This window comes from Tubulanus polymorphus, chromosome 4 (assembly GCF_964204645.1).
Source record: "Tubulanus polymorphus chromosome 4, tnTubPoly1.2, whole genome shotgun sequence".
Taxonomy (NCBI): Eukaryota; Metazoa; Nemertea; class Palaeonemertea; order Tubulaniformes; family Tubulanidae; genus Tubulanus; species Tubulanus polymorphus.
Window position 1 is genome coordinate 26961563 of NC_134028.1, and position 18910 is coordinate 26980472.

General features: G+C 40.1%; 2 protein-coding genes across 3 annotated transcripts; one reads left to right on the forward strand and one right to left on the reverse strand.

Annotated features, from left to right (window-relative positions):
• Positions 1-2406: 2406 nt before the first annotated feature.
• LOC141903760 (solute carrier family 49 member 4-like) lies at positions 2407-9668 on the reverse strand. 2 transcript variants are annotated; one of them, XM_074792039.1, is made up of 13 exons: positions 9394-9668; positions 7898-8120; positions 7168-7258; positions 6917-7080; positions 6008-6056; positions 5550-5584; positions 5399-5455; positions 4713-4842; positions 4474-4582; positions 4269-4336; positions 4076-4194; positions 3521-3703; positions 2407-3144 (listed from the first exon to the last, which is right to left on the reverse strand). In XM_074792039.1, exons 1-13 carry the CDS (start codon positions 9499-9501, stop codon positions 3023-3025), a joined length of 1458 nt encoding a protein of 485 aa, XP_074648140.1. In that variant the 5' UTR covers positions 9502-9668; the 3' UTR covers positions 2407-3022. The 2 variants fall into 2 exon arrangements, with proteins under 2 accessions (XP_074648140.1, XP_074648141.1); XM_074792040.1 differs by lacking the exon at positions 9394-9668 and adding an exon at positions 8471-8564.
• Positions 9669-14018: 4350 nt separating this feature from the next.
• On the forward strand, positions 14019-18738 carry LOC141904086 (neuronal acetylcholine receptor subunit alpha-7-like). Its single transcript, XM_074792543.1, has 9 exons — positions 14019-14475; positions 14584-14732; positions 15351-15395; positions 15472-15581; positions 16269-16452; positions 16729-16987; positions 17122-17211; positions 17819-17928; positions 18209-18738. The coding sequence occupies exons 1-9, from the start codon at positions 14280-14282 to the stop codon at positions 18428-18430; spliced, it is 1365 nt and encodes a 454-aa protein (XP_074648644.1). The 5' UTR covers positions 14019-14279; the 3' UTR covers positions 18431-18738.
• The last annotated feature ends 172 nt before the right edge of the window (positions 18739-18910 follow it).

Consider the following 18910-nt stretch of genomic DNA (forward strand, 5'->3'; position numbering starts at 1 on the left):
TATGATTTATATCAACTATTGATATTTTATTTTGAATTCGTAAAAGAATTACACCTATACTTAGAAATATGCATTACACGTTAATTCATTAATGATATCACAAAATATACTAAGAATTATATTCGATGTGTTTTAAAATGAAGTTTTGAAATACGAATGATATAAATATATAACGTTAACATGCTACATAATGTAGGTCATGATTTTGCAGCAGATAATACGTGGTCACAATACATTGTAAAAAAACAATTCGTAGGATTCCGTAGCTGACGTCACAACTCCAAAAAGAAAAAGTAGTTTCAGAGCGAGTGTGCGCCTGAGTGTATTTCAGAACGAGTGTGCGCCTGAGTGCATTGCAGAACGAGTGTGCGCCTAAGTGTATATCGAGTATCGTTTAAGTGCTGTTTGTATCTGCGAAAGGAATTGGTGAATTTATTTTTTGAAATATCTAATCGTTGTATTGAAGTGTCATTAGCTCCAGCTGTTGTTTGTTCACCGCTTTAAGAATAACCACAACCAAACATTGTTTTTAATTAAGCAGTATTATTGATTGAAGGGTTCTACAAGTGTTTATTTGGACGAGATATCAATCTCAATACATTTCCATACATATTTTAGGTTTATCGATTTGCTGAACAACGATGGAAGTTGATTTGGACGATTGGTCAAACTACGCCGACTCGTTTCTGGCACAGGCTATGAATGAGGTTTGGAGGCTGTTTGAATCATCGGATGATTCCTCTTAAGAATCCATGGTCAATACATGGTTGCGCAGAGTATAGACAAACACGTAGTGTACCAAATCACCTCTAAGAACGGAGGTCTGACAGCAAACAAACCTCTTCACACGTTAACATTGTTTTTTTTGCAGTAATCGGCAAATCTATTATATAAAAGTATGATCTTTCTTTTTTTCTATGAAATAGGAAAATTCATGTCCCAATAATCGTTTTACTTCGATTGAAGAGTTTTTTCTTTACTTAGAATGTTAGACCGACCCTAACCCACACGTTTCCGTAATGTTGGAACGTCGCGAGAGAAGATATCGTGTTTCACATGAGACTCCTTATAAAGCTGATTTCCGGTTCATAAAGTCCCTCAGTATTTACCTGAATATGTCAGTAGTTATACCGCGGGATTAAAATGCTTCAGCTGTCAGTCAGAACTGACAGGGTAATGATTAAAAAACTTATCGAGTAAATTGATGAATTTCAAAGACCCAGGGTTTACTCTGTCCACAGATCCCATTAAACTACCTACTGTTTGTAAGTTGTCTAAAACAAAATACTTAATGATTTCAAATGGAGCTATCTATAAACTTACCTCCGGGTAGGTTATAGTTTGATGTTAGTCGGTGTTGTCGGTGATGATGTGACATGTAACGACTGCGCGCGTGTTTTACGCACAACTGAATTCGTTTAAGTAGCATAAACACACAGATGTATCCGATTAAATCAATGAACACCGATTATCGACCTAAAAATCTCGGCAATATTCACAGCTGCGGTAGGAGGATAGGATTATATCAAGAGAGGAAAGAGAAAGGCCCGATATTTGCCGAGCCGCAGCTTGAGCGTTTTTTTGACGAAATCCTCGCGTTTGAAAAATTTAAAACTAGTTTTCTTACACGATGTCCAAGTTTTCTTATTATTGCGAGAACTGTTACAGTGACGGCGGTCTGTCAACAACGTGACTCACTGGAAATCGTAGGAGGGCGTTATCTTGTTGTATCTTCGAGTTGAGATCGTTGTTCGTAGGTTGTTTATCTTTGAACAGGTCGATTTGGCCTCCGTATAGGCGGAGTCCAGCCAGCCTTGGGAGAATAATCTCTCCGGCAAATATATCTACCCCCGGTAGAAATCCTACAAAGTAAAATGTCCCCGGTAAATATCCCCCGTGAATTGTGCCATACTAAGACACAATATAAGCCATCCTCCCCCGGCAGGGATTCGAACCTGATGGCATCGAGACTCGCCACGGTACGAAACCCTGCTACACTAGACCGAGTGCGCAGATACATGAGCAGCTTAGATGATGTCATTATTGACCAATCAAATATCCTGGTGTTTTCTATTCATATTTTATCGGTAAAATCTGTCTCAGCGATTACACAACTAGCAATTGATTGGTGTCGCACGAAAACCTTGCTTGCCAGGGGTCCGGTATTGCTCCCCTAACACGCTTGCACCAGCCCCCTGGCCTCACGACGCGTGATTTATTAACTGGCGCATTTGCGCATGACATCATAATATTAACTTGCGGTGGGTTTCGTGCCATTAGGTTTGAATCCTTGTGGGGGAGGGTTGATTATAGGTTAATACCACTGGAAGACCAAAGACCCATTAAAAGAAAACGAACTATTTATGATAAATATAGAGATATACATTTTATTTACATAATGTTTCCATAAAACCATGAAAGACGTGGAGGATTTATTCATTTTTACGCAATAATTGACTGACTAAATCACAGTAAATGCTCTCGTGCCCAATAAGGCTAAAAATAATTGATACCTTGTTTCTCTCTTCTGGTGAGCTTGTAAAATGACCCGGTCGGCCGCCTAATGTACCCTGTGCGTCACCATGTGAAGCACTGCATTACTTTTTTATAATCAAGATCAAGTTAACGTGAATAGACCCGACAGCTGAAGATCTAAACTGATTACAAATTTAATTGCAATTTACAGAAGTGACGCGACCGATTAGGAGAAACAAGGTCTCATTTGTTAGCCTAAAACCTGCCTGGAGTTAGCAGCAGCCCACTGGATATGAGCTGTTAATACCAGCCTAGAATATTAGTTACCAGCCTAAGATATCGGCGACCAGTCCAGGATATCGGCTACGAGTCCAGGATATCGGTGACCAGTCCAGGATATCGGCGACCAGTCCAGGATGTCAATACCCGTGACACAGAAATAAATCTCGCCACTTACAACTAAATCTAGTACGAAATACGACTATGAGCATTTGAAGATTATGATGTAGTCACGTAGATGACGTCACAAACGATGTCACGTTGTAACTCATTGTAATTTGTTCGAAGAAACGTCAAGTTGAAGACGATTGTAACTGTCTTTATAGAATATCATGATACATATAGCCAATATCAGACTGACAGGTATGGACCAGGTTAACCAATGTACACCTACAATAAATAATATACATGAAGAAACTTATAGAGTAACTTAAGATATGCGTCATTACTTTATTTGCATTGCAGTGAAATGGCAACCTAGTAGGATCCAGTTCTCTAGGTGGAAACAGAGGAAATGAACTGAATAAACTAAGAACTGGTGGAACTCGGATTTCTTCTAACGTTACCAGTTTCATAGTTCCAATCTCAACACGCTGTGGAACTTGTTCAACAAGAACATTAGTGTCTGATGTACCACAGTGGGTTACACTAGGATCGTAGAGCAAAGGAGATCACTGTGGATACAACCACTGCCAGGACTTAACTGGGTGAATGGAACTTGGTGCAGCATGTTTATCACTAATACCTTGATTATTATCGAACTTACCTATACTGGGTATCCATAATAGGAATAGTATTATCGAAGCGAGGAAATTGACGAGCAGAACTAAAAGACCCGTAGCGACACTTTCAGCTACCGGATAAACGGTTTCACAGGTCATGTCTAGAAACAACGGGATACAACCGTTCTGTAAAGCTGTGCCCATAATCACTGATATGAATAGTAAAACTGAAAAATATAGATTTGAATTAATTGCTTACATTCATGCGGGTATTAATCTGATATCCATCCGCACGCAGACACAAACTGCAACCTAGACCCTGCACCCCTTCAGACATTAAATCTGTTGTCTAAACCTTGCAACCCTTTAGACTATATCCGCCGACAGTATCAAATATTACAGAATCTGATCGAAAACCGATCGTCTGTCTGGACCAAAGATGTCCTCACTTAATAAATCGTTGCTTTTTGTCATAGGTTAGACACGATCGACCGTCGCACGAACACTCTGAGGTTAACAGATGGGAGATTGCAGTACCCTAAAACGATCACCAGTTATCCCAATGAACGATGATAATTAAACTCTAATTGAACACTTACCGACACTAGGTTCAACAACTGAAGACGCCATTAAAGCGTAATGAGTAAAGAATATAGACGCCGCACCGTAGACTGTTATAATCATTATCTTCATGTGTCCCAGAAACCGATCACTAACTCTATAGCAAAAAAACATGATGAACGTTATTTTTAGATTTTCCCCGATCTCTACTGTGAGCGAGGTCTTACTTACAATCCAGCTATAATTCCAAATACGCAACCGGCTTGTATTGCACCGAAGCCCAACCAACCCGCTTCAATCTATAAGAAAATAAGGTTGTAGAACGTGAATCTCGATAAAACTTATCATCACAAAAATGAACGTTCCATCCACAGGAGGCCATCGGTATAATACTATATCCGCGAGATGTCGCACACGCCACATGCTTCCATCGTACCTGACTAATCGCAAATGGTTCAAGAGTCAGCTCTAAAACGTTTCCCCAAGCCAGGTTTACCGCATTAGTAAATGCAAATGGTAATACCACCAACCACATGTTATAATTACTGGAAAAAAATAATTAAAACGATTTGAATTGTAATTTCTCTAGAAATCTCTGAAGGCAAATCATTTGGTGGTGGTAATTATCCCAGGTAAAAGACTTTGAGGTGCTAAGTTTAGCCAATAATTACTTACGTTAATATATCTTTGACACCCTGAGTGAAGCTTTCGCGTTCCTTTGACGCTGAGACACTCGGAGGATGAGACGGTTTCGACGGAAAGTGAAATAAAGTCATCATAAATATCACACAAGACAAAGAGAATGCTGAAACAGAAACACAAGTATTGCTAGTTCATTGACGTGTGGAAAAGTGGGCTTTGACGGGGAGAGATATCTCGCGACCGCAACCTACACGGAAATTTTGAGTGTTACAATTTGTGAAAGTGCTATTTCGTAATTTCTTCAGCACCGTGGAAAAGGCGACTTTTCAGATGAGTAGAAAATAATATATCACAGATCAGAGCCCAGTTCTCCACATCTGACCTCTGCGGGAAATCAAACCTGATCGCATCGAGACAGCAACGGCCCTAAGCCCCAGTACGCAACTACATGCGCAGCTTATAGATGATATCGTAATTAGCCAATGAGAAATCCTGTTTTATTTTAGCCGGGGCAAATTGCCTCGAGCGATTATACAACATACAATCTGATTGGGGCCGCGAGTCTTCTTGCGGCAAACCTGCGCATATAACTGCGCACTCGGTCTATTGCGGTAGGGTTTCGTGCCGTGGCTGAGTGTAGCGATAACATCAGGTTCGAATTCCAGCCGAGAGAGGATGAATTCCACGAGTCAGGAAGTGATCAACTACTGAATACTTACTGACATACATCAGATTCATGATACCATATTTCTGATCTTCATATATCGACGCGAATACTGAACAGAATGATAAAAGTGTGAAACGAGTATTCATCAACAGCTTTTAAACGAAAAAGATCATCGTATGCGAAATGTTTCAGTTGAGACTTACCTTCCTTTTGACTCCCAGAAGAGATGTTCACAAGGCTTTAACGAGAACGAGAAAATTGCGATAAAACATTTGATAAAATCTGGATCCAGTTCCACAGTTGTCACTTCAGATTGTCTCAAAACTTTTATATCTATCAGCCAGAAAGGAATATAAACCTGGTCACCCGCAGTAGATGTTTCTTAAGTGTCCCCGGGCAAGATACTTATCCTCGTTGCCTCTTTCCACCCACGAGTGAATGAGTATCTGCTCGGTCGGGGGTTACTTCTCTCCACGGTGAGATGACTGATAAATGGTTAGAGTTACAGGTGGGGGGGGGGGGGGTTATGATTGGAAAGCGCCGTTGAACATTGTAGCACATTGTAACACAGAGAAAAGGGTGCAAAAGAAATCAGAATACTATTTTTATATTATTACGCGTAGATTCATTTGGTTGAAGTGTTAAATCAATCCATGCATACCCGTCTATTCTTTCACTGGATCTTTTATCCAAACCAACTATCAACGGTCCTGTAAAATAGTTAAACATCGATCTAATTTGTTTGACGTCATCGATGGAATTCTAATTTAAGCATTTATTGTACCTTATTTTCATAAAAATAAAATGTTCATCCAGGGCGTCATAAAAGCTAACAAGCATAAATACATCGCGTGCGGGTAATAATAGTATAAAATACTGAATCTATTATGTTTGTCTTTTTGGAATTAATTGCAACAGGTTGACTTAATTGCGCGCCGTCAACAGCGAGTCAAATTAATCTAAATATATAAATTTTGATACGGGCGACTGCTATATACAGTTGCAGTCGTTTGACCTTGGCGAATTGGAAGGAATTAGGTTTTAACAGCCTGACGGTTGTTCTGCTGGTGCTCTGTACTTCCATACATTTATAAGTATCGATTTGTAGACTAGACAATCCACGTCCTCCATACATTTAAACTCTATCCAATTTTTGAGTGTTCACACTTCACACATATGTTCAGTATTCGCCTGAGGGGACATGACATTTCTTACAACTGACAAACACCAAACATCAGGTATTTAAAGGTAGAATAGAATATTCCCTTCTTTTCTTACTTCTTCATGCCTAACTGACCGATAATCTACTCACTCAGTGAGTAGATTATTAGTAGCCCCCCCCCCCTACCTCAAACCTGAGTTCAAAACGTCGTGCATTTCTATTTCAATTCTTGATGAAATTCGATTTAAATCTTTCAATGAATTTTGTATATAGTGGGGTTTTAAATCTATTATTAGGCATTTAAAATGACCTTGGAGTAATTTTAAAGGAGTACTCCAAAAATCGAGAGACTTCCAAAGAATTATCAGCTGAAGGGGTGGCTCCGAGATGATACCACGCTATACGTACCGAGGAGAAATCCTAGTCCTAGCCCGACGTAAAGTACGACGGATGATATAGCTGTGGCAGTCGTCCGTTCATCAGGTGGAAACCAAGTGCTCGATAACACAGTAGGTCCTATCATCACAGCAGGCCCGGCTAGACCGTTTAATACACCACAAACATGTATCAAACTACCGGAAATATATCATCAAATGAATAAATTACAAAGAATATATGGAGTTGATTTCCAGACTAATGATTCCGTTAATACTACTCACCATGTGGCGATTTTCGGATCGGAACTGATGCAACGAATTCCAGTTCCGGCCATAATGAGGAAATTTGCTAAAAGCATCGAAATTCTTAAACCTGTATTTGAAATAAAATAGCATCATCATAACCGTGGTTTAACTAGAAACATGTAGTCGAAAACTGCAGGATCCAGTTCAACAGTTGTGGATTCAGTTCATTTCCAATGCTGTGATCAAGATGGCCACATTTCGGCTTATCTACAATTCCCCGATTTGACCACGTTACAGCAAAAAAATTCCTTTGAGAGAATCAGAGGACGATTAGAGAAATGTCTTGGTTTTGGAATGACACAATCTATTTATCATTCACGAATCACGTATTGATAAAGAAACGTGTTGTCAATTATAACACATCCGAAGATTCCCCCTTTTCGTTAATAATTAGTACATTTATAAAGTGCTGTAATTCCATGTCCAGACGAAGTTCATAATCACTCCTCTGTCAAACTAAAGCACGGAAAAGTACTTTTTGAGGTAAGACTTGAATTGGACAAGCGACAACATATCCGGATCCGTTTGATGCGATTCAATGAATTTATTCCAAATATTAACAGTTTACTTTGCAAAATTTGTTCAATTCCCTGATTTGTTCCCGATTTGTCTTATTCCCTTAATTGTCCATGTTCTCCACGACAGTGGCGCCACCCTGTTAACCGATGGAACTGGATCCAACTAACTAACGTGCGTATTTACAAACCTTTTACTTCAAGCAGCCACGAGAAAGGCACTGTTGCGATTACAGCCATTATACAGGGCCAGTTCGACAACAGCGCGATGTCCCAGGATTTAAACTCGAAAACGATATCAGCCGTTTTAGCTATCGGGGCCCAGGTATTCCAGACATTTCCCTGCATGATAGCTGACAGAGAGAATACTAATAGAATATACCATCGTTCTCTACTAGTCCGTACACTGTCCTCCTAAAACGAGAAAACTAACGATTACAGCAATATTAACACATGGTATTTCTGTGATATTATTCGCCATTCTCGTGAGAGATTATCAACAACCCGGGGATACCCCCTGTGATAGGTATATCATGATATGATTGAGATTAAAACATGTTTGGATTATATGATAATCTCTACAATCCTGCAGGGAAATATCTGCGTGTGTCTCAATGATGTATATGATAATACGTCGAAAAATAACTTAGATATATATGAGTCTTGATTTTTAACGATACGACAAAACAATGTTCAACTTGAAATCCGCACGAAATCGAAAGTTCAAGTCGTTCTTTTAATCCAATTCGAAATTAGGTTCCTACCGTAAAAATCAAGCTATAGCCATTATAATCCGGCTGTATATCTACACCTGTGGAAAAACTCATATCTCCTCATATAATCAGCAGGCGAGTTATGTCTATAGCGCACTACTATTTGGTAATATCGAGTAACGTGTATATACATGTGTACAGTGAACGTCCTATAACTACGTGTATTTCAATGTCATTGTGAGCCATTGATTTGTCATAAAACCTGTTTTCGTGTCTTGGACGCTTTCCTTATGCGGTTTAGATGCTTTAGAGGCTTTTCAGAAAAAATGTGTCATATAGTTATAATACACTGGGTCGACTCGATCGTCTCTCGCCGGACTTATCGCGAGCCCCGGTCGTAACTGATTTTCTTACTCCAAATTATCATGAATCTATACAGATGCCATTTTCATTTCTTGGCGCTCTTGTCGAAGTTTGGCCCAGATTCGCCCCTGGTATATGAGTGATCCGATTGGGAAATCGAGCTGCATATTCTTAAGAACGACTTCTTCACAAAATAAATTCTCAAAAGACTTTTTTAAATAAACACTGGTTGTTCTTTGTTTCTAGCGTTGTGTCAGAAGTGACGCGTAAAAAACTTACCATTTTAGTAAAGGGTAGATTTACAGCTCGTTTGAATATCCCTCGAAACATTTCTATTTTCAATTTTAGATCTATTTACTATTTTGGTAAATTTTGCTCGATATCAACAGGTCTCCAGTATTTCACTAATGAAACCGGAGTCAACTGGTTGTAGATTAATAATTCAGGTATCGTAATTAAAGTTCGATTGTATATTTTACCCGCATTTAAAAGCCATTAATGACATTTATAGGTAACCAGCATTCACCGTCCCCTGTAACCACACCGACCAGATGGAGGCCCGTCGTATAGGCCTACTATAACTAACTATTATACGTATAGTAATTACCAACCTGTTTATTTTCGATGGTTCCGAAGACTCGATTAGCTCCGTTACTCGATTGACGTAACAATTCCCTCGAATCATCCGTATATTCCACTTCATGATCCGATCCTTCCATGGTTTTTACGACCAGTCGTATTACAATCAGTTCATAATCCGAGGATGATTTCAAATCAATTAATCCGTATCACAAATACTTGACTGATGTGACATCGATGTCCGAAATCCGTTGATTATTTGTCCGCCTATGAATTGTCTTTAGAGCGACCTGCAATCCAGTTCATAGCGTATATAGCCTGTGCTATGCATATATATAGGCCTAATTGAATTTGTCGTCGTGCGCGTGTATACAAGAACAAACAACAGCTGTTCCGACCGCTTCTCACCACTGAGTCCCGGTCTATTGATTATGAAAGGAAAACAAACGTAATTGAAAAAAAAAACACGATTCTTGTGAATATTAAACTCAACAATTTCATTTGAATAATTACATACATATAATAGGTCTACATCGATACTTACTTAAATTTCATTGTCAGTTAATAAACCTTTGACGAATAACATACATATTGATATATTCATAAAGATGGTAGCAACACTTCACCGTCCGAGAAATCAGACCAAGGTAAAAATGCCACAGATAAAAAAGTTATTGGTAAAATGCCAGAAGGAAATGTCGGACGTTTAAGTTTAATGCGTAAGTCGAAAGCGTTTCGAATTCTTTGAAATCGACTAATAACAAAATATCATCCGTGAAAAACAATTTAAAAAATCCCACAATCACAGGATGCAATAGAACAGAATATAATTCAATATATGGAAATTGGAAATACTTCTGTTATTTTCTGCTGTCCTACCTTGGTCGAGAGACTGCCCAAAATAGCATATATACAGAATAGCTTATATGTGTATTAAATTATTTTGTTAAGATTTGTAATTTTGATTAACTGTCATACAAGTGTAGTACACACTTTGATAAGGAATAAACTACCAGACTATATATTTGGTTTTTGAGTGACTGTCCATGACTCAATTGAAGAAAATAGCGACAATTATGAAAGAAGATAATTGAGGCGTTTTGATCGAATTCTATGAGTTTTAAAAATGGCGAAACGCAATAAACATAGAGTTTCTTAGACTTTTCTTCACGTGAGATATTTTCTTCAACCTCCGCACTTCTTGAATTGAAAATAGTCTATCTTTAGTAATATCTTAAACAGATTCACAAAGCAATATGTATCTATATCCTAGCAAAATCAGAATAAGCGTCATTGAATATTGAAGTGACATACCTGTAGTAGCCAATTAGACTTTCTTGAGCTAAATGGTTAGTTACACGTATGTGTACGTATAGGTTCGGCAGGCGAGTGTCGACCGGTCAGACGCGTACATACTTGATACTAATTACACATACCTTATTAGCCTGATTACAATAAACCTCACAAAAGTCAATTCATATGGAAAATAAAGTGCAATACGAAAAACGGACGAAATAGTCGGTAATTGTTAGTCGATCAAAAGTACTGTAAAAGTGGAAATAATTCTGTCCTCTATTCCTGTATTCAGACAGACACCTCATTTAGAATTCCGTTAATCTTTATCGTGTCACAAATTGCATAATAATGGGATTGACTAAAATGTATATATCGACTGTACTTATACAGCTAATTATTGAGTTGTTAGAATATAGTATAAATATAATATTTCATGCGATGCCTCTAACTCATAATTTCAATATTGCTAAACGTGAAACATTTGGCACGTGATTTTGATATCGTTTCGACTTTATCACATATACCAGTCTTCATCAGAAATACTGAAGTAAGAATGAGAATATAATTTGTAAAACGCTTTTTTGCCAGGGTGGCCTACGCTACAGTGTCGGCGCAACCAGGATTATGAGGCAGTTAAGACATAAAGTTGCTTTTTACAATTTACAGTCGGTACTCACTTTCAACATCACACCAAATCACACATAAATCTAGTATCACGATGTTCAAACGCACACTCGTTACATTACAAACGTTACGTAGAAAAAACAACGTTGTTTTTAACAAATTGGGGGGTTTTCAAAAAAAATCAAAGCGGATTTGTTTGAAGGATAATATTAGTAGGCCTATAAGGTTTGTATAGAGTTTAAAAATCAACCATCTGTCGTTCTGAAGCTAATATACAAAGCGTGAAACCCCTCGATATGAATAGACATCTATGGCAACACATGTTCAAAATTAAACCTGGATATATCAATTATATCTCTGTCAGCCATCAGAAAATCAGAAAGATATTCGAGCCGATCTGGTTGTATGTTTTCCGTACGATCAGGCTCGTGTTCGACGTTAAGAACACTATTCCTAAAGAAAATGATCGGGGCTATTTCTATAAATATATAGATGATTCGGTCACACTTCTAAACCAGGCCTGTCACACTTCAACCCGACGGTCTAGTGATTATCACGTTAGGCTCACGTGCCAGGTACTGAGTTCAAATCCTGCTAGGTTAGGTTTGCGTATTGAGTCATGCCTGGAAGTCGTCCTTTTAAGAGAAAACGCTAGCCCTTTTCGAGTAACCCTTTTTTCACCGCCCTTGCTGTCGTGTCTATGCGATGAAATATCTACAACCACCGAATGTAAAGTATCTAATAGTATTTGAGCTGAATGAATAAATTAATGATTTATTGCATAATTCTCGTATTATTATGTAAATCATAACTGGCGGAATCCGGGATAAGGTGATAGAATCGGTTCAACGCGTGACTCATGAATCCTCGCTTCGATCTCTACGGTGATTTCTATCCAGTGGTACCAACACATTCAGCCATAAGTTAAATATTAACCGTTGTCATCGACGTGGTATCATCTAGGTATCAATGATAGAAATCTCTCTTTTAGAAATGATAAGTAATCCTAACACATTCTAGACAGGAAAATCCTGTTTGACTGGTCGGTCCTTTTTTCTGTAGGCCTATTGGTTGCTGATTATATTTCACTATACATCCTTAAGGAATCGATTTGAGGCACCTGTCGAATATAGACGTAATTTTGACTTTGAAAAAAGTCTCCCACACCTAGAAAACTAAGCAAGTAATTTCCGGCGAAAGATGACAGACCCCCCCATCTGGCCTCGAGTCTTAGAGGGCGCTCGGGGGTTTTACTATCCACATCGACAAATTCAAGTTCTTGAATTACTCGTGTGGTGGCGCTAGTCAGAACCGGAAATTGGAACCTAAATCCGCCATGTTCTAGTTCATTTGCAATGAAAATCTCTCGCTTCAAGTTTTTGGTTAGCGATATTTTACTTACTATACATAGGCACGCATAATCCTTTAAGTAGAATTCGATATAACCTCACTTTGAACGCTAAAGATCACTAGAAATGTGAAAAAACTACCAAAAATCACAAATTTAGCGATGACGCTCGAAGCAGCTAACGGAAGTAATGACTGGTGCCGGGTGTCATCACTTGGTTGTTGAGTTCAAGACTCTAAGGTGAATTCATTGCAGGCTACACTGATAAATATGAAATAATATTACGAAATGAAATTGATGTTAGAAGGACTACACTCGTAGATTCATAATAAAAATATGATAAGTACCAGGACTCGAACCAACAATCGAAATTGGGTCGTCAAGTGCTGCCACCATGTGATACCTGGCAACCAGTCTTTACATCTTCAGCTGTTGCAAAATGTTTTTTGATAATTTTAGGACACTTATAGTTATTTGTAGCATTTGCAGTGAGGTTTTATCATATCCAACGTAGCGGTTGGATAACATACTTAAAGGATTATGCGTAACGATGTATAGTAAGTAAAATATCGCTCATTGAAAACTTGAAGCGAGAGATTTTAATTGCAAATGAACTAGAGCATGAAGGATTTAGGTTTCAATTTCCGGTTCTGACTAGCGCCATCAAACGAGTAATTCAAGAACTTGAATTTGTCGATATCCCGTATACAAGTGTGACACTCTCCGAGTCCCTTCCCTCTAATCCGGATCCGCCCCTAATAAATACAATATTGATTTGGAATAGGATCGACACGAGGGACCCATTGCAAGCCACCACAAGGGTAATGATGATAACCGATGATAGTAGTATCCACTTAGTGACACCGTGTCACTGTACACCGAGCGTGCAGGGCCGGCCGGTGACTCTGTGACACCGTGTCACTGTTCACCGAGCGTGCAGGGCCGGCCGGTGACTCTGTGACACCGTGTCACTGTTCACCGAGCGTGCAGGGCCGGCCGGTATAGTGACACCGTGTCACTGTACACCGAGCGTGCAGGGCCGGCCGGTATCTTAGTGACACCGTGTCACTATACACCGAGCGAGCAGGGCCGGCCGGTATCTTAGTGACACCGTGTCACTGTACACCGAGCGTGCAGGGCCGGCCGGTATCTTAGTGACACCGTGTCACTATACACCGAGCGAGCAGGGCCGGCCGGTATCTTAGTGACACCGTGTCACTGTACACCGAGCGTGCAGGGCCGGCCGGTATCTTAGTGACACCGTGTCACTATACACCGAGCGTGCAGGGCCGGTGTCTTTCAGTAAAGCCTGATTCATGTAAAACATGGCTTCTTACGATGACAATTACAAACGTTACTTACGTTTGAATTCTTACGATCGTTAATGATTTGTGAATCAAATTACATCGACCAAGAAGAGCTCTTGTACGCAATGTATAGATCTGATCGTTGAGTATTTGATTTCATCCTAACATCCAGAATATCGAGAAATACGCGATAAATTACGATGATGGCTTTGTTTGTGGGTCGCTTCAGTCCAATCAATTCTAAGTATAGCGTGGTTTTGTTGAAGTTATTATTGTATTGTCTGACGCTCAGATGACTGTTCGTGATGATACGCGCTGTGTGTAAATATCTGTTTCGGGGTGCATGGTTTGTTTGTGCCGTATAATCATGTTGTCTATTATTTCCCGTAATTCGCGCTATAAAAATAGGCCAACATTTCAACTAAACAGTAAGCAAATCACACAGTTAACCAGTTTGAGGGCTACTAGTATGATACAAATGATGGGTGTTTCTTGGCTTCGTTTTCTGATATATTTGACTGTATATGGTCGAATTCGAGGTGAGTTTGTGAACACTTTTGCCCCGAATACCCGTGTTTTCTGTAAAAAAGTTCCTTTTTCATGAACTAATACATGTATTTGAACATCTATATGTATCGTGATGATAGGTGAAATCGAATCCTGGGAATCGGAAAGTAAACTACTGAAAAAGTTGTTTCCTGCTGACAGTATGATGCCGTTTATTCGCCCACATGTTAACCCTGATGAACCGGTTGAAGTGCGACTATCTGCCACACTACAGAACATCGTTGAAGTGGTAAGCATTATTATTCATGTACTTGAGGATATTTTGCGAATAAACAGCGTGAAAAATCACGAACAGACACGAAGCCTACCAAACACGCTTTTTTCATCTCCTAACTGTAGCTTTGAGTCGGTTGCTTTACTCGATTTTAGTGGAAAGAGCTGTCAGAGAAAACCTCGTTTGTCGCAACCGACACTAGTAGGAATCGTGGCTGATTCTGGTCGAATGAAGAAACAAAATCTGACACTCAATCGCCACCACGCGACCACGTTTCGTTATAACCCGGTTATTTTCGTTTTAGCTTCGCATCAGGGGTGGCTTGAAGGGGTGGCTACTAAGAGAGTCCTTGAACCTGAGTGCCTTCGTGTCAAGAAAAATTTGTCATGATTTCATTTCATTTTTGACCTTTACCACTCGGCATCTGCACCTCCTTAATCCATAAACGTCGGAGCTGCACAGGCAGGTCCGATATCACGCACATCTTCAACAAAGAAAATCAGTATTTCTTATAAAATTTAAGAAACGAAAGTGATAAGGAATTATACTTTCTTTTCAAGAATGTTTGGAAGTATCTTTTTGAGCTCAAATATTTCTGGATAAACGTTGATTTCATTTTTTTTGTAATGACAGGATGAAACTGAATCTGTTTTAGGAGCCAATTTGTGGATGGCTTTAGTAAGTAGAGTATATTACAGAATTTGTTTTTTCCCTATATCACGTATATTCATTATTTGTTCTTTGATTACCGCAGAGATGGAAGGATCATCGTTTAACATGGGACCCGGAACTGTTTTCCGGTATTGACAAACTAATGTTACCGGCAACACAGATCTGGTTACCAGATATAAGCCTTTATAACAGGTAATAGCATGTCTCCTTCACCCTGTAACCCTCACCCTCTCCACCCTCTACTCTCTCCCCTGTCCCCTCCCCGTCCTCCCCTCTCCCCTCTACTCTCTCCCCTGTCCCCTCCCCGTCCTCCCCTCTCCCCTCTACTCTCTCCCCTGTCCCCTCCCCGTCCCCTCCCCACTCTCCGCCCTCTTCTCTCTCCCCTGTCCCTCCCCGTCCTCCCCTCTCCCCTCTACTCTCTCCCCTGTCCCCTCCCCCTCCCCACTCCCCGTCCTCCCCTCTACTCTCTCCCCTGTCCCCTCCCCGTCCTCCCCTCTCCCCTCTACTCTCTCCCCTGTCCCCTCCCCGTCCCCTCCCCACTCTCCGCCCTCTTCTCTCTCCCCTGTCCCTCCCCGTCCTCCCCTCTCCCCTCTACTCTCTCCCCTGTCCCCTCCCCCTCCCCACTCCCCGTCCTCCCCTCTACTCTCTCCCCTGTCCCCTCCCCGTCCTCCCCTCTCCCCTCTACTCTCTCCCCTGTCCCCTCCCCGTCCTCCCCTCTACTCTCTCCCCTGTCCCCTCCCCCTCCCCTCCCCACTCTCCGTCCTCTTCTCTCTCCTCTCTCCGGCCTCTACTCTTCCCACTCACCCTCTCCCTGTTACAATCTCGGCCTCTCCCTCTTTTACTCGTGGTATACATGCATGCTTGTCTCGATTATTTCAGCGCTTTTGAATTGGACTATGTTCCGCATGGTAAAACACACCTCGTTATCTCGTCGACTGGTGACATTAGTTGGATTCCTCCAATACATGTACGAGCTCTCTGCGTGTTCAATGTGAAATCTTTTCCCTACGACACAAATACTTGCAACCTGAAGTTTGGTAGTTGGACACATTCTGGGCAAATGGTAAATAACAATATTATAGATAACAGTAAAAAATCTCCTATTGCGTCAATAAGAGATGACGTCACATATTGAGGCCAACGTGACGTCATCGTTAGTTACACTTAATTTTATTGCTTAATACATCAGAAACAATTTCATCATGAGTTCCGGGTTATAGTTTTACGGTAAGCCGAGGAGCCCGAGGGGGCAAGGATCTACTGTTCTTCAGCTATAGTGTCAAACTTTAATCTGATATAGAACTTGGACCCGGGACTAAATAATCTATTCCGTGTTTAGATCAATCTGACTTTAGCAAATGAAGTCGTCGACACATCAACTTTCGCGCGACATCCGGTGTTTGATCTCAAAGAGGCTAAGGCTAAACGTAATGCTGTTCGGTACGAATGCTGTCCAGAAGAGTATATTGATATCGTGTTGAGTCTAACTCTAAGCCGTAGATCGTCGATACTGTCTCTGATCTATGTCGCACCTGCTGTATGTTTGGGTTTACTGGTGCCGTTCATATTCCTCATCCAGAGGAAATCGTATATTTTTGGTAAGTTTTAAAATCGCTGAGGGAAAGCAACAGGACGGCGTGGCTAAAGTGGTACCGGGTCCAGCTTGACGGGCTACAAGTCCAGGCTGAAGAATGATATCTGAATCTCAGTGAATGCTGTTTTATGTTTACAGGTATCGGTTTGCAGGCATGCCTGCTGATACTACTGTCAATGATTGAAGATGTTTTTCCAGCTTCAGATGCCCACAGTACACCAATGATAGGTAAGAGCGAGCTGACCTACCATTGAGTAGACGCTTTCTTACTCGGTACCTGAGAAACCACTCGAGTTGGTCCATTGCAATAAGATAATCTTCATTTGATCATAAACATTATATCATGAACATAAAAATATAGTTGCATAATACTATACGCAGGCCGATCGAAGCCCGAAGGCAGGTCATGTAGAACTGACAGCTTATAGAAAAAAGATGCAAAAGATAATTGCACTCTTGATAACAATGAATGAGAATAGAGAATTATAGTATCACGGATATGTAGGTGTAGATCTAAGACGGGGTTCAGAAGAAAGGAAAGACATTTCCCGGATAAAGTAACCACGTCAAAGGCATAGTGGTGTCCCATCCTCGGTGTTAGATACTATAGATGCAAATTCCGAAAGGATAAGTTTCCTGCAGGTTTAAACTATCGCTGTCTTGACGAAAAGGGTAACCAAAGTGGGAAGGCAGTGGCCCAGACTCCGGTGACCAAAATCCGCCCTGCTATGGTGAATTTGACAAATGGAACCTCTACTGTTTCCCTGATTCTACACTGCGATGTACTATAGTCATACTCACAATTCGTCTCAACTTGTTTATTATTATGTTTCAGCGATTTATTACGCATCTTGTTTTATTGTGGCATCGATTTGTTTGATACTGAAATTCTTGCTCGGCGTTCTAAGCGACTCACCGATAAGTCCTCCTCCTGGCCTGGCGCGGGTACGTATTATCATTACATTTCACATCAGAGCCAAGACGTCTATGTCCAATCGATTACAGCCTTAAGGTTCCTCTGCGTGGTCTCCTCAACGATTCTGTAAAAAAGATTTATTCAGTGTCATATTGAATCAAGAAGAAATCAATATCAAATCATATCATATTGTGTGTATAAGACAAAATAATCTATATGATCTCGCGGTGCACGTAATAAAATGTCCCTTTTCGTTTAATTCATTTGTTTGCATCCAATCTTTGATATGATCTATTTTGTATTTTACAGTGTTTCGCAACTTTAGGAAAGCCTTTATGCGTTAATCCGGAAATTCAATACGCAGATGAACAGCCGATCATGGACGAGGGGTCTTCCCCCAATGACGTGGAGGTCACAAGTCCACCGAAACCAAGCACCACCTGGCGGCCTATCGCTACAATAATGGAACGGATACTGTTTTTGGTATTCCTCGTGTTGATATTGATTATTACAGTTGGTTACATCCCTTAGAATGTTATAGGGAGATATATATATGTATATGTCGTATGCCTGGTGTATTCAGTATAGGCAATGTAACGGAAATTCAAACCGGAATGACAAATCCCTCGCAATGTAGAATAACATAAGAGTGACATGATTACGAATATAATCATATAATTACAAAATAACACGACATAAAAATCTCGGGAAAAAAGTATTTTTACAGCATATTCGTTACCACTAACCTAGTTAGGTTCGATGACATTCATGACATCGCCTACTTATTCAATGTTATTCTATAATCATATGTAATTTGTTATTCTATATGAAACACTATCATCATCATCAAATATATATATATATATATTACAAATGTATTACATTTAAAAACTTAGCGTTTTTTTCTCAGAAAATTCCGTTCGATGGATCTTTGTAAATTAGATTTTGCATTCAATGCCATCGTATGGTATAATCTAACAAGCACTTGGAAACAGACTGTTGAAGATGGTG